Source organism: Parasteatoda tepidariorum, chromosome 8, assembly GCF_982258835.1.
Source record: "Parasteatoda tepidariorum strain Cologne lab strain chromosome 8, Ptep-v5.0, whole genome shotgun sequence".
Lineage (NCBI taxonomy): Eukaryota > Metazoa > Arthropoda > Arachnida > Araneae > Theridiidae > Parasteatoda > Parasteatoda tepidariorum.
Genome location: NC_141762.1, coordinates 71,391,703 through 71,408,908, shown reverse-complemented (window position 1 = coordinate 71,408,908; position 17,206 = coordinate 71,391,703). Strand labels below are relative to the sequence as shown.

The window sequence follows — 17,206 nt, the reverse complement described above, 5'->3', positions numbered from 1 at the left end:
ACCGCCCCCAAAGCACATAAAAACAGTTACAGTTAGTAAAAGTGAAGAAGAATTTCCTTATAAATTCCAAATCAGCTCAAAATTTATACTGTGCTGACACCTAGATAAAAAACAAATTAAAGAGCAATAGAATCCAAGTGCCGCCATCTATCTAAAAAACCCCAACAATTTTGAAAAAGAAAACATATTCCCAATAAATTTTGTAAATGAAAACAAATTCCAAAAATTTCAAAATGAAAATCAAATTGTTCACCGTCTAGGCCTGCTTAGACGGGCTTCAATATCGGCCAAGTTAATAAAATTTGTTTAAAATGTCTTTAATCAAAACATCAAAATTATTAAAGTTGAAAGGAAATTTATTTTTCTTTAAACTTTTCTTTAATACCTCAATAGCCGTCAAGAAATCTATACGGTTATTACAAATGAATTTGAATCTCATTATTTGACCAAATACAATATTCTTGAAAATTTTATAGTAAAGGTTGGAATAAAAATGCGTAAGGTTAATAACATTAAAATTGAAATCCTTCCTTTTATCATAAACCCCAATATAACCCCCTGGTAGATATTTATTTAATGTGGTAATTATTATTATTATTATTCTTTATGCGTGAATTTTCATTAGGGGCCTCGGGGCACTGTTAGTTTTGGCTTTGCCACTAACAACAGAAAGGCTCCTGTGTGTTTACAGACAGTGTGTCCCCTGATGAAGTGCTGCTCTGTAAACACACAACTTTATTTAATTTTCTTTTTATTTATTTTATTTAATTTTCTTTTTATTTATTTTATTTAATTTTCTTTTTATTTATTTTATTTAATTTTCTTTTTATTTATTTTATTTAATTTTCTTTTAATTATATTTATATATTTTTTTTGAGTAAATTTATATTATTACTTGATTACAATAAATCACTAGTTTTAACTATATAGTATGAACTAGTAAATATTCTACTGCTTTTAGCATAGCTACTTATCCAAACTTTTCAATCATTAGTTCTTAAAAAATTATAAAAACAAGTTTCGAAGCACTTTTTTATATCATTTAATTATATAAATGACCATTCTCAGATCTATAAATAACCTGCCTTACAATTTTTTAAACTTTGTTATGTAAACCAGGAATTATGGTTATGAAATATTAGTCATTTTATAATTTCTTTATGCTTTGGTTTTATAAACTTCTGGCTGAAAAAAAAAAACAATTGCTGTATATCTTATAAATTAATAGTAGTACGTTAAAAAATCTATAATATTCATTCATTTATCAGGTTGGAAACGGAATGGCCTGGTTGATAGGGCGTTGGGCCTATGACCAAGAGGTCGAGAGTTCTATCCAGGGCTATCTATCCGTCCAATAGGTCGTGAGTGCCGGATGAAGACTCTCCGCTTAGTAAATAGTGACTGGTCCACGTTAAATCCGTTGGGTCTCAAAGTCCTCCTTGCTTCCATAACAAATCATTCCTTTCGGGGTACTGAATTGGAGATTGGTCGTTCTCTGGCTCAGGTCAAAATTATGATCTTCAGATGAGTTAATAGGTCTACCTTTTATATGGGTTGTGACGTATGGGTGTGGCAGAAGTTGAATTCTTGGCAATAGATGGCTCAATTGCAGAACAAGATGAAGCGCACTACTACTGCCTTAATGGCATACGACAGCAACAACATTAATCAGGATATATATATATATATATATATATATATATATATATATATATATATATATATATATATATATATATATACACTCTTTAACAAAACAAATCGACTCACCAAGAGGGAGTTGTCCGATTGAAACGTTAATTGGTGGATAGGAAGACAATGTACAGAATAGTAAATGATTAAAATTTCAGAACAATTGAATAATTTATTGCTGAGTTACAGTAACAAGTTCAATAAGGTGTTGACCCGCCTCTAGCCTGGATAAAATTTGCCACACGGCGTGGCATAGACCGATAAAGCTACCGGATGGTCTCTTGCGGTATTTCCTGCCAAATTCAATCCAATTGTCTAACGAGGTCATCAACATTCCGTGCCAGATGCAATCGCCTTCCCATCATATCCCAGACAAGCTCGACGGGAGAGAGATCTGGTGATCTGGCAGGCCAAGGAAGAGTTTGACAAGCTTGCAGACAGTTCATAGCAACACGTGCCGTATGTGGTCTGGCATTGTCCTGCTGAAAAACTAGCCCAGGGTGCTGCAAAAGGAACGGTAGCAAAACAGGTCTTAGGATATCGTCGACGTACCGCTGTGCAGTAAGTGTACCTCTAATGACGATCAAAGGGGTCCGGCTGCCAAAGGAAGTGGCACCCCAGACCATAATGCCTTGTTGAGGGCCGGTGTGGCGTGCAATAGTGAAGGCAGGATCCCCCCCTCTGCCCTGTGCGTCTCCAAACACGTCTTCGATGATCGTCAGGACACAGTTGGAAGCAGGATTCGTCGCTAAGGACTATACGTCCCCAGTCGGCATCATTCCAGCCTGATCTGTTCAAAACATTCATGCATACGAAATTTCAAAGCAATGGGATGATTGCTTCTTGGTGCGTCGATTTTTTTGTTATAGAGTGTCTATGCAATCAATAGGTTTATCCGTATGCCTCTGTATTCTACAGGTTTTTCTGTTTAACTATGCAATCGGGAGGCTTTGTATATTTATATAATCTGTAGTCATTTCCGTATGTTTTTATATTCTGCTGATATACTAGTAAGTATTCGGCAATACTTACTATGCTTAAAAGAAAATGTTCCCAAGCTAAACTCATGGATATGAATTAAATATTTGCAACTGTTATAAGAATTTATAAATCATATAAACGAACCACGTAATTGACCATATTATTAAGAGCAGAGGAACAATACACCCATTTTTCCTAACATAGAAACAATGCTGCTTTACTGCTAAGTATTATCTTCCATTTAGATCAGACAGATAGCGTGGACTTTTATTTAAACATGACCACAGCTAAAACAAATCAGTGGTGTCTCACTCAAGGCCCGTAGCCTATAAGAAATCGCTTAGTTTTGAAATATTTTAAGCTTCTGGCAGTGTTTAAAAAATTAAAAGGAAGAGCAATTAAAATTCAGACTTTGGATAAGTGAAACAAAACAAGATAGCTATGTTTTATCGTTGACGCTTTACAGTAAAAAACTCCAGTATTAAGTACTAACAATTTAGGTGCATCATCCATAAAATCAGTTTTACCGTAAAATTCATTTTCATCATAAAATACCATACCGTAATTTTTACTTTAATATTAATTTAATTAGACTGTGATTTTACGGTAATACTGTACCACGAGCTATGAGATTTTTTGTTATGTAACATTTTCCGCTAAAACTTTAACGTTTTAAAGTATTTTTTACCGTAATTCGTTCCCATTTGATCTGATTTTTTTGCAGTGTATTATAACAATCAGCTTGATCAGTCATGTACAGTCTGTAATACTGCTATTGTACAAACAGCTACGATCGTTGCGAACATATTGTACCTATTCATTTCCTATTCCGTTGTGCGTAATCTCCCCCATTTGCATTAAAAAATTTAGGGCATTAAATATTTAATAATATATATATTAAAAAAAAAAGAAATAAATTTAACAATGTTGAATTACTAAAATTTTTTAATAGATCTTTGCACAATATTATTTAAAACAATTTATATAAATGTGGTTCATTTTTTTAAATTTCAGATCAAAGTTTGCTGCCGTTCAACTTTCCAAGATGTTGAAATCGGCTCTTACCGTGACGTAAGCTTTATTTGACTTTTTTTTTACAGTTTTACAATGTCAGACAAACAAGTACATAAAGCCAAACAAAAGTAGATTTGTTGAACTCATTTTCTTTTAGCACCGCTTATTTTACATCGTTCTAGCAACAAAAGAAAGAATAAATAAAGATGTTCATGTTTTACACTTGCAAATAGCCGCCTTCAGCAAAAAGTAATCTGTCATTTAAATGAATAACCTGCCGGTGTAGACACTTGCTTTACTTTGAGTGCTTTGAGATCTATTTGGGGACAAAATTATCGCGAAGACATAATATAGCCAAGATAATCTCGTGGCTGCTCACAAAATAAGTACTTAAAATGATAATGCAAAATATTGCACGAATCAATGAATCAACGAACGAACGATGAATCACGAACCAACGAATCAATGAATCAATGAAAAAATAAAAATGCTATAATGAACACACTCACCCTTTAAACGTAAAAGAATTTTAAACGTTACTACATTTTGAATGAATTTTTGAATACTTTTAATGTGGGAAATATTAATTTTCACACCAATTGTTATTCGTTATCTACTAAAGTTTACATATGATTAACTAATATGCTTCGAGTAATTGTTTATTAATGTTAATTTAATAAAATCGAAGCATTTAAAATTTATATAATTATTATAAGTAAATTAACTCATAATCAAGTAATTTAACATTTATCAAATTTAATTGATTATATTAAAGTAATTATCAGTTATTTATATTAAAATATTAGAGAACATTTTAAACTGTGTACTTACAAAAAATTGGATAACGGCAATCTCAGGTGAAATATTATTGGAAATAACGTAGATAATATTTTATTTTAAGACTGGTCTATATACAATTCTGAGCTTACGACTCGTAGCCTTGTAATTTTATATTCAACCAAGAAGACAAGAAAACTCATGTATCAAGTTTTGGGAGAAATGGAATTAACCCACTAATTTTTAATATAAATTTTAAAAATAATTTTTTATGAAATTAACCCACGTTTGCATTATGTTGAGAAGAAAACATACCACGAAAACCTTTCACGGTCAGTCTGATGGCAAGGGGACTTTAACCCATGATCCGTGTACTACTGAGGATATTTTAGGTCAGCGCTGCGGTCGGTGCGAACCATGTGCAAAATTCGTATCAACCAGCCATCTCTGGGATTTGAATCTGGGTTATCTTATGATAGCATGAGAAATCATAATTTATGAGAAAATCTATTTTATACTAAGAGTAACTCTCTATCCCCTGAGCCACCACGGCTCCTGTAGATGATATTTTGTACACTCGATGTTTTGTATAAACAATATTTTTAATGCGATATTTTGCCTGCAAGATAATGTCTTACACTCTTTGAAATCACGTGCTTTCAAATAAACTTGTAAGTACCAGTAAGATTAATAAATCTTCCGTAGTTAACATTATTTTGAATATTAATAGATAAATATGTAATAAATAACTTAATAATTACTTTTTCAGCAATAAATAATATAACTTGCAAAATGGATTGGTTTTATTTGAACTATTCCTTCTCGGTAGACTCTTTAGACTAATCAATTATGCGTTTCTTTAAAAATAATTTAAGAAAATAAATTGTAAAATAGTATTATATGCTTAATACTCTTGTATTTTCTTAAATGATAATAAGTAATATTCCTTTAGAATACAGCTATTAATCATCATTGGATTGCCAGACGAACTCTTAAAGGTCGATGTAGAACATGCTCTAAAGTAAGTAAAGATGCATACAATTTATTTGTAACAACGAATGTAATTATTAACTGATTAGTTTGCATAGGTCAATTTAGAACTCGTATTTAGGTAGGCAGTAGTATAGTCATTAATTTAAAAACTATAACAAATTTTCTGAAATAACTAAATGTTTAATTACCTTCATTTATTTTATTTATCGGTATTTATTATAACTGTCGAGTTTTTAAAAGTAAGTGTCTTTATTAATCAACATTAGCATTGACTATAACACTTTTAAATATAGACTAATCTTAAGTACTGAGTTTAAAAAAATATCTTCTTATCCCAGTAAACATGTTTTGCCATAGCAGCAACGTTTTGTTATAGTTTTGTTAACGTATAAATAACGCTATTATTCGGATACAGATGATAAACTCTAGCTTTACCATAGCAAAAATGATTTCAGAAAGGTAATAAATATGTAAGGTTTAAATTTTTTTCTAAATTCATTGTATGTCTATACGTTAAACAGCAGTTTTTATATATTACGGCAGTAACATTTTTGTTTCCTCCCTGAATCTCAAAAAACGTTAACATCAATTAAATGAAGTGAAGCGTTGATTTTTATTTCTGCTGTGATGCAGAAACATTGCAAAAACGTTTCTAATTATCTGGAGGATAAATCTTATAACACTATATATTTATTAGACACTGAAATAATGATTAGAAATTGAAATTAAAAAATAAGCAAAGTCCAAAAGTTATCTAAAAACATCTAAATCAAATTTCGTTTTGATTAATGAATGAATATTTCAATATCATAATTCTTCTTTTATGTTTTAACAATATCGATTTTTTTAAGAGAAATTCGGCAAAATTAATAACAAAACGTTAATACATGAGTTACGTTTTAAAGGCATAAAAATGTTTTTCAACAACATAAAAGGAGCTTAGCACTAGATAATCAGTTTCGTTTTGAATAATGAATGAATAAATAAATAAGTAAATAAAATTTCATTGCGAATGAATGAATAATCAATTTTGCTTTGAATAATGAATGAATGAATAATCAATTTTGTTTTGAATAATGAATGAATCAAATTTTGTTTTCAATAATGAATGAATATTTCTCTATCATAATTCTTCCTTTATGTTTTAAACAATGTCGATTTTTTTCAAAGATTCGGCAAAATTATTAACAAAACTTTAATACATGAGTCATACTTTAAAGGTGTAAAAATGTTTTTCAACAACATAAAAGGAGCTTAGCACTATATAATCAGTTTCGTTTTGAATAATGAATGAATGAATCAATCAATCAGTCAATTAAATTTTATTTCGAATGAATGAATGAATAATTAATTTTGCTTTGAATAATGAATGAATGAATGAATCAATCAATCAAATTTCGTTCTGAATAATGAATGAATATTTCACTATCATAATTCTACATTTATATTTTAAACAATATCGATTTTTTTCAAAGAAGATTCGGCAAAATTATTAACAAAACGTTAATACAGGAGTTACGTTTTAAAGGCATAAAAATGTTTTTAAACAACATAAAAGAAGCTTTGAGGCTGCATAGGTTTGAGCGTTGTTTTATTATTTAGGAAAAAGAAAATTAAAAAAAAATAATATAAGTACCTAAAACTTTTAGAACACGTTCCAAATAGAGGGAAACTTTATTGCGTGATACTTACTCTATCTGTACCCTTTCTCCCAAATTTAATTTTTTCTGGAAACTTCTATACAAGTTCACATTGTATAAATTAAACTTTGTTATAATTTATGAGAAGAAAATCTACTTTATACTAAGTGTAACAAGAACTAAATCCAAAGAATCTTGTACAAACATTTGTGTAGAGTTATTGACATTTTTTTTAACTGGTTGTTCGTAAAAAGTTCTTTTCCTCTGTTGACTGGTTGCATAGTAACGGTAAGAGGATATAACTTTTCTTTTTTTATTTCTGATCACGAACGTTGACTGTAATCAAAGCGAATGAAAATACAGTTGGGATGTTTTTAAGAGACATAAAAGGGTTTCACTTCACCGGGTAAAGCAATCTTCAATCATACTAGTGGATATATTTTTTACTTTTATAAATTTGATCATGGTAAGTTAAATATATTTATAAATTTTCATGCATAAAATTTTTTTCCGCGTTTAACTAATAGCTGTTTTTTTAATTCATTATTATTCATTTATTCCTTATAAAGAGAGAATCCAGTTCATTGTATTTTTCAGGATCATTTTTATAAATTATGACAAACTTTGTAAGAGGTGAAATAAAATTTTCTCTTCAGATTTAATTTAGTTACTTAGCTATTTTTAATTTCTATTCCTATTAAATATTGTTAACCATTATGTGAGGCCACTTTTAAAGCTAATTATTACCAAAATGTTTTTCTAAGCATTTGCCAATTTATTTTACCTTTGCTATCTAACAAGTATAAGAATATACAGCATTTAAATAGTAAATACTATGCATATTTTAAGCATAAATCTTGTCTTACTTTTTCTTTAATTTTGCAAAACACTTAGTTTATCAAACTAAGTTGATGCAGATGAACAGATGTAGTAAAATGCCGTAATTAGGGAAAAAAAATTAGATATCCTACTATGTTATTAGGTAATATATTTAAAACGGTTTAGGATATAATGCATCGAAATCAGATGAATAGGAAAAAAAATTGAGTCATAATTAGTAAAAAATTATGCAGTATCTCAACAGTGAACTATCTGGTGACTAAATTTTGACTATGGTGACTGGTGAATAAATTAAATATTCTTATATGTTATTAGGTAGTATATTTATGATGGTTTAATTTGTAATGTATCGAAATCAGGTGAATAGAAAGAAAACATTGAGTCATAATTAGTAAAAAATGATGCAATACCATAACAGTAAACTAACTGGTGTCTAAATGGTGACTGGTGAATAAAGTATATATTCTAATATGTTATTAGGTAGTATTTTTATGATTGTTTAATATATAATGCATCGAAATCAGATGAATTAAAATAACATTGAGTCATAATTAGTAAAAAATTATGTGGTAAAAGTAAAATAACTGGTGACTATGGAGACTATTGATTAAAGTAAATATCCTAATATGTTATTAGAGTACATTTATGATGGTTTAATATGTAATGCATCGAAATCAGATGAATAGAAAAACAACATTGAGTCATAATTAGTAAAAAATGATGTAGTACCACAACAGTAAAATAACTGGTGACTAAATATTAATATATAAAAAATATAATCATTTCTTTTATTAATTGAGATTGTTTTGTAGATAATTCTGAAATGAAATGAAACTGTGCTATTAATTAATGCGAATTTAAAAATAAGTTGCTGTCAAATTAAAATGCTTATAAAACTAACACATATTTTGCACAGCAGAAAAATTTAAAAAAAGTAATACAAAACTAAAATAAATTACAAATTTTACATAAAAAGAATTTTTTGAAACTTTTTTAATACTGTTATTTAGAATAAAAAATTAACAATTTATAAAACTAAGTTTTCTATTCATTGATCTTTATTTTACAGTTGTTAAAAATTAATTGTTTGATTGTGATTATTTTAGACATTTGGAGGAAAAGTTTGCAGCCTGCTTAATGTAAGTAATTTAACATCAAATTATTTAATTCAATTTGAATGATAAGCATTTTTATGTTTAATATTTTTAAGAAATAATTATGATTTGTGTGATTAATAAGACGAAGAGCTTTCTATTGCCTTTGTGTGTCTTTTTTCATACATAAATTAAGAGTTAAATGATAGATAAGTAGTTAAATGGACTTTATTGTAGTCTACACACAAGACCTAGACATATATTATATAGTATATTAACATATATAGTATATAACATATATATAGTATATTAACATAAGCTACAAGGAGATTGGCTATATGACACCATTGAAAAAAAAGGAAGCGCACCCTCTGCCTTAAATTAGCTTGGTTTCTCAAGAAGACTTGACATTGTAAAGTGGCAATAGAAACAACAATAACTCTTTTTGCTAAAGTTTTTAAAATTATAAGAACTTAAACCTTCTATGCCTCATTCAGTTTTTTGGGAAAAATTGTTTTTTTCATTTCCTTCGGCGTTTTTTATAAGATTGTCATTAATATATGCTCTCCGTACTTACGAGTGAAACTTTGAAACTTTGATAAGTTGTAGTTATCTTTTAACATATAACCAATGGAAAATGTAACAGATATCTTGACAAGTTGATTCAGAAATATATGCAGTTCTTATGTATAGGTGTTTTTGACCTCTATGTTTCAAGTTTTCTACCTTTTTTTTTAAAGTCATTTGTGTGTCAGTGCTTGTAGTAAAGTTCAAATTGTTAAAAAATATATAGCACCAACTGCAAATGCAATGTTTTGAATATGTCTTGGATATTTTTTTCGGTCAAGATTATTTAATAAAATGCTTAGGCCGAGATGGTTCCGAATTTTTATACTTTCTCTAAGTCAATGATGTTTTTTTAGATACATTATAAAATTATTATTTTTCTCAAAAAAAATTACAGATTGAATTGGATTGTCTGTGAAGCAAGATGATTAAAAAATATTCTCTTCCTATATAAATTTTTTGACATTTCCTAAATGCACCCTTTTAAAACATCAATCAAATTCACCTGTATTTATAGGAAACCGTGGCAATGAGTTGCTCATGGTGCAAGGAAGTTTGCCACAATAAAGAATCATGTTTTAACATGAAGAAAATGAGTAGTGAAAACTGCAATTTAGGAGATCATGCCAACTTAATTGTTCCCCCAACGTGGATTGTAAAGTTACCTGAGAAAGTAAGTCCATCCTATTGTATTATATTCCTAATTAGTAGAAAAAATATAAACTAAGATTTTTTTAAATTAACAAGATGTTTTATTTTTAATCAATATAATTTATTAGCAAACTTGAATTGCAACAGTCAATTTACGTCCATATATTTTAGCTTTAACGATACAAAGCCATTTCAATTAGGAAGATCTACCTAATAGATCTTGACCTATAAATAATAGACCTTGTTCTTCAAGTGTAAAAAGGATTTCAGGTACGATTTTCAACTTAAATCTACCTGGAAAATAGATCCACTATCAGTTATTTAAATTGGATATGCGTTATCCAAAATTGTACACAACTTAAATCTGTATCAATCATTTAATTTCTCTTTAATTTTGGATTTAAAAAAATCCGCTGATGAGCATTACTCAACACATAATTATTAAAATTTTATAAGTTTTCGAAATGACTAATTCTGTAATTTTACACATTATTAATGCAAACTAGCTAGTCAACAAGTCAAGGGACATAAGAGACAATTAAAACATCAACCTAATGCTTTTCACAATTCATTATATGATAGTTAGAGGTATTTTTGATTAGCCATCTTGGAGAGACATGTAAGTTCACACAGTTAGACGCTTGTTGCAATTTTTAATTTAACGATGCAAATTGCCCCTTTGAGTCTCTATGAGCTTCAGGCCTGGGCAACGGATAACACAGTTTATTAGTTTCAACCCAGTATAAAATAAACAAACTCATGATGTAAATCGCAGATGGGGTTACCATTCTTGAAGGAGATAGGATTGAAACTACCACAACGAACGAAAAAGACTTTTATCCGAAATAGGGCAGTAAACGTCAGTTTTGAGCTTACTGCTTGAGCTTACCATTTATATCAACCAAATTTCCCAGACTTTAGCAAGAGACGCCCGGTCCCTATTTCCACCTTCACCCATATGCATGGATGCTTTATGCATCTAAAAACATCCATCCATTACCACGTAGAATCAAACCCCGTCCTAGGTCTTGAAAAGTGAAGATACGTGTTTGTAATAGCCAGGTAGTTAACTAGCCATGAACTATTTTTTTATACTAAGTTGAAAAATTTCAAATAAATACTTACTTTAACGTTATATGCATTTTGTTACATTCCAGTGATTCGTGAATCGAGGAAAAGAAATAAATCTAAAAAACATTGAGTAAAAATACATTTTTAACTGCGTAATTTTAGAAAAAAATATTTATTGAATACCTTATGAAGCTACTTAGCTTGTAAAAGATAGTTATATGCTTTATTTGAGACATCTAAATTTCTCTATGATGCCTGTATGAAATTGGCCAATAATGCGATTATACTTCTCAAAATCACGAGGACTCAAGAAAGTTAATTGCAGTAAGTAAATTACATACCTAAAAGCATTAAATAGTTCGAACATGTACAGCTGGTATTTAAATAATTGAGTAGCTGCTTAAGCATAACGTAAACGTTACTAGATGAGGAAAAAGAAGTGATATCTGTCTAAAAGATAAATCCGAGATAGTTGTTCCTTAAATACTGAAAGTAATTTGCATAACTCCTGTAGATTGTTCAAGTTGCCCGGGTACTTGAAACGGATTACAAACCTAGGAAAGCAGAATTGGTTGAGTGGGTGCATCTGCACTTGAGGCAACTTTTGTGTCTAAGTCTCTAAGGTTTTCTGGAACTTAATATGTTTGCGGGCTAGAAGCACCACATAACCTATTTGGAGAAAAAGCAGTGAGTTAAAGAGTCAAGAGAAAAATAATTATGGGACTAACATTTTGCAGAAGAAAATGTGTTCTAAATTACGCGTTCTATTACGTCCTGTTACAAAAAATAGTGAATCTCCTAAGAGTAATGCATTTAACTAATAGAAGCATTTTTCAGAGTCGACTACATTATTCCTTTAACAGAGACAGATTTTGATCTAGCTGGATGTTGATCTAAACCTTTATCGAAAATCTGGAGCTTTATTCAAATGTTCCTTTTGTAACATTAATCAATCGTTATTTTTTCTTACGCAAGCACAAAATAAAACAAATTATTCAAAATTTATAAATTTAGAATAGTTTGCTTTATTTTCCTGAAATTCGGAGGAAATATTTTTGTCTTTTCAGGTGGGTAAAAACATTTAACGCTTTCAAGCATTCAATCAAACAAGGGCCTTCAATCGACGGGCTAAAGACACTAAAATTAATGTTTTACTCATACTAAATCTGTTATAAAAAATAAAATATGATTTTCAGACAAATTTAATAATTAAGAATTAAATAATGAGGAATAAAATTATTCAAATTTAAACATTCTTTGCCTTTAAGAAAATTAAAGAATATTTTGTTGGGAATAACAAATTTTTCACCTTAATTTTGCCTTGCTTCACTCACTTTTGATACATTCTAGTAATTACTTTTAATAATTTCGAATCATGCAGAGAAAATTTCAAATATGGATTTAGATTATTTTTCATTTTATTTTTTTGTAAATTAGCCTTTTTTTCCATGCAGTGATTACACTTCAATTTTCACGGGCATCAACTCGAGGAATTTTGGCTGGGAATCCAAATACCTCTTCACGCCTATGACGAGACGCGAAGCTGTTTTTTCAAGAATTATCTCACCTATACGAAGTTAAAAGATCAAAACAGCAACTGACCTTTTGCATTAAATTAGCTATAAATTTATCAGCGTTTGAGCATGCTAAAATGATAATCCTTCAAGTTTGCTATTTTTTATCTCAATCATGAATAAAATTTAAAAATAATTAGAAATGAATGATCAAAAATATTCCGTAGTAACAGTTGACTACCACAATGGAATACCTGCAAGTGATATAGTGATATCTTGATCCTGATTGGTTGTGGAATTGTGGCATTTGTTGAAATTAGCAACTGTTCTTTCCATTCTGTTTGGAGTAAGCCAAGTCCGTCAAGTATCAGTTCTCTCAAGAGAAACACATTATATATTATTTTACAATAAAAATATATTACGGTTACAGTTAATAATAAATTTAACTTAAGTAAAATTCATAGATGAAGAAGGAATTATATGTTTACCAATTCAATAATCGATGCGGTATTGTATTGAATTAACTTCACATTAGCTAACATTCAAACGTATGTTGAGAAACTTAGCTCGATTTTAGCATACCATCATGTTTATAAGAGATCAGTTGGCGCTAAAGTCATAAATCACGCATCTGTGTATCAGTGATCGTATTCTTCTCGAGTTGTAAGTACCCAATTGTTTTTTTTTAAAAATTAATTCATCTTTGCAGGAAACAGAAAATTCGAAGCACGTATTTGCCATCAAACCCATACCATCATCCACATCTAAACCTCTACTTGTTTTTATCAATCCTAAAAGTGGAGGTAATCAAGGCTCAAAACTTCTTCGAACATTTCAGTGGCTTCTGAATCCTCGACAAGTATTCGATTTGACAGAAGGTGGTCCAGGAATGGGGTGAGAATTTTAAACCTTTTCTTGGAATCGTTGTAGATTTTTTATAACTCTATTTTTGTTTAAATTAGGCTTTGTGTTTTCTGTTGTTCGCACTTACGCTATTGGAAAGCGGAATAGTTGGCTTTCGATTGTTCTTTTTTTTTCTTATACACTGTAAAAAATTCTTGATCAAATAACTGTATGGAGTACCGGCGCTACTTTAAGTTCATTATCCGTAAAATCATTTCCACCAAGAAATATACCGTAATCCTTACAGTAATACTTATTTAATTGGAGTGATTCAGTGATTTTACTCTATTTATTACTGTAAAAATTACGGTATGTCAGATTTTTTTGTTCCGTATCTTGCTCCAGTATAATGTACTGGCACCCTGAGTGAAGTACTTTGTACAACTAAATACGATTCTTTTCACAACACTTAAATATTTACTTTATTTTCTTCATATATAGAGAGAACAGTCGGCAAAGAATTTTGTTAGGTTAAAAAAGCATTTCGCTAAAAAAAAGGAATTATAAAAGAAATAAAAATAAACAACTTAAAAAATAAAAATGCTGTTGCCAGCCATAGAATTTTTTGAAATTCAACTTAGCAACATAAATCAAAATGACATACAAGTGCAGCTAGGTCAAAATTATGATACCTGAGAGCTTGACGTAACACTGAGTGCTATCGTTATTTGATCCTGGAATTTTCTCAGTGTAATTCTTACACCAAATGTGACTAATTCGGCGGGTAATTACGGCAATAAACTGAAAAATAATTCTAAAAAAACTATTTTCTATTTTAAATGTTCCATGTTGTTTTAAATATTTTTTTTTATAAAATTTTACTTACTTTTGAAATATGTTACTCATTTTATAAGCTTTACGTAATTTATGTGTTTTTTTAAACATATTTTTGCAAAATTGTTTCAAGTAAGCTAGGAAAAGGAGATGAATAGTTAGCAATTGATTTTATATAATCAATGAAATCAGTAATAAAATCATAAAATTCATCAATTGTTTATCTTTATTTGTGAAACAAAAAAATTTCAGACAGGATTTTTTTTATTTAATTGTTTATTGATTTTGAGACATTTACAAGCATTTATTGAAAATGTATTAATTAATGATACAGAGAACCAGAATTTACTTAGATTGTATCTACATTTAAGTACAAGAATAGTAATGATTATAAATGAAATCAGATGCATGGATTGTAAAATATTTTTTACAGTGCATGTAAATCTATAAATGCATTGGAAAAACAGTTTTGCATTTTTTCCTTAAATTTTTCGAGTAGTACAGCTTTTTCTATAAAATAGGAGGCTTTCAGACAGGATTTTAATATTATTTTGCCAACTCATTTTAGAACGTACCCAAAAAGTTATTTAGGCATTAAGGATTAATGATAAATAGAATTAAAATTCATGATTAATGTACATACATGCATAGAAAATAAATTCAACTTTAATTTCTTCGACATAGTTTGCGTGAAATATAGATGAACGGTGGTGTAGCAAATGTGACACAATTTTAATGATAGATTGATTGCCATTAAACGTATCTGTAAAAGAGAACATATTTCACACGGTTTCCTTAGCAACAGCTAAAACTTATAACGAAGGATGATACTTTATTACTTTTTCCCTTAAACTTTCTTTTTGGTTCATATTTTTGTTTTTCAAATATTTTAAGAGAGTTATTATGCCGAAAAACATAAAATATCAATATTTTACACCCCTTCAAAGGAAAAAATAAACTTAAGTAAGTATTTGAAATAAATAATAACTTTTTTTAACGATTTAAAAGTTTGTTTTAAAGACTATTGATAAAAATTAATGTTATTTAGCATTGTATTATATTTTCATTCTACCCAAGCAGTTGAAAAGAAAAAAAAATATTAAAGCCTTATCTGTCTGATATAATTAACACTATTAGTTTAAGCTACCGAAAATGTTTTTTCACGTAAGCAATAATTGAATTTCCTGTTTCAAATATTAATAATATTTTTTTTGCTTTTAAAGACATTCATAATCATCATAGGTCATGTTTCTAAAAATTCAAATTTTTTAGGCAATTATATTTGTTAACAACTAAAATAATGCTTAGCCTGAATTTCAAGTCATTAAATTAATAATAGTATTATCGAATTGGGCTAATCTGGTACTGCAAGACTACATTGGGACAATGCTGTCTTAACGAAACTGTTATGGAACTGTAAAGAACTGTTTGGTGCAGTTGTTTTAATATTGTCTTGCATTCTTAAGTGAGAACGACACCCTAGCTTTCTGATTCAGTTGCCACTCTTGTGGAATCCTCATAAATGAATGGCTTAAATATTCACTGTTAAAATGTTTATTAATTTTTAATTCAATTTTTCAGATTGGATCTTTATAAACGAGTTCCAAATCTTAGAATCTTGGCTTGTGGAGGAGATGGAACAGTTGGTTGGATACTTTCAGTCTTAGATGATCTGAAGGTTACCACGTCACCACCAATAGCCGTGCTGCCTTTAGGAACTGGGAATGATTTGGCAAGATCTCTTGGCTGGGGTGGGGTATGAACTTGTACAATGACTTTCTTCGTATTATGAAAGTTGTGCCCTGAGTTTTTAAATTATGGATGTTCTTTGAAGTGCTTTTGAGAAGAAAAATAAAAAAAGATGCAGCATAAAAATGCTAATCTGTAGCAAAGTTTTGATTTTGAAGTATCTCGGTGAAAAGAGTTATCTTTACTTAAAGCCAAACAAATGTCTTAAATAATTGAAAAAATTGTACCAAGCGTGCATCATAGTCATGCAAGCTTTCCTGGGTACTGAACACTAGGAGGTTCCGTGCTTGATTGACTACCCAATCGGAACATCTGCCAAGAAAACTGAGATGGGCACATTAAGCCTTGGTCCTCCATGGGCTGTAGTGTAGCTGAGTTTAGTTTTTTTTTAAATATTAGTTCACAAGCGCTTCCCATTTTTCCAAAACTGCGGAGTTTTTTCATATTAAGTATATATTCCATTTCTTGACGAACAAACCACAACCTAACAATCTTGTAGAGCTGATGCAAATCACAGCAGTTATAGGCATTGCATATTATTTCGCTAAAAAAAGGTAATTTCATACAAAGCAAGAACTTTCTAAGAACATCCTTTTGCACTTTTTCAAGTCATAGACACGATTTTAGAGTAGTTTAAATGTTTCAAACGTTTTATAATACATAAATTTTTTTTATTATATTCATGTATGGATGTAATAGAACAAAAATATTTAGGTTAGGTACCTTGTTTCTAGACGTTACCAACAAATATTGCAACATAGAAAATTAAAACGCAGAATAGTCTGTAGGTCCGTATAAGTTTCTTTTTGATAGTTATATGACTGATTAAATTCAATGAACAAAAATATTCACTTGGTACCTTCTCCAACGTATTGCAAGTAATATCAAACAATTAACAAAGTTATATTGACTTTGTAACATTTGTTGTGTACAAAAATGCTTCAGG

General features: G+C 29.4%; 1 protein-coding gene across 3 annotated transcripts in view; it reads left to right on the top strand.

Moving 5' to 3' along the window:
* Positions 1-17,206, top strand: part of LOC107449338 (retinal degeneration A) — a 91,953-nt gene that overhangs the window by 33,257 nt on the left and 41,490 nt on the right. For 2 of the 3 annotated variants that reach the window (XM_087169122.1, XM_087169121.1), the window contains 6 exons: positions 3,688-3,744; positions 5,417-5,485; positions 9,044-9,076; positions 10,116-10,271; positions 13,544-13,728; positions 16,093-16,267. In XM_087169122.1, the coding sequence (XP_087025248.1) occupies positions 3,688-3,744; positions 5,417-5,485; positions 9,044-9,076; positions 10,116-10,271; positions 13,544-13,728; positions 16,093-16,267 (675 nt within the window). Of the gene's footprint in view, positions 1-3,687; positions 3,745-5,416; positions 5,486-7,448; positions 7,564-9,043; positions 9,077-10,115; positions 10,272-13,543; positions 13,729-16,092; positions 16,268-17,206 lie in introns of those variants that run through there. The other variant, XM_087169123.1, reaches the window with a different exon arrangement.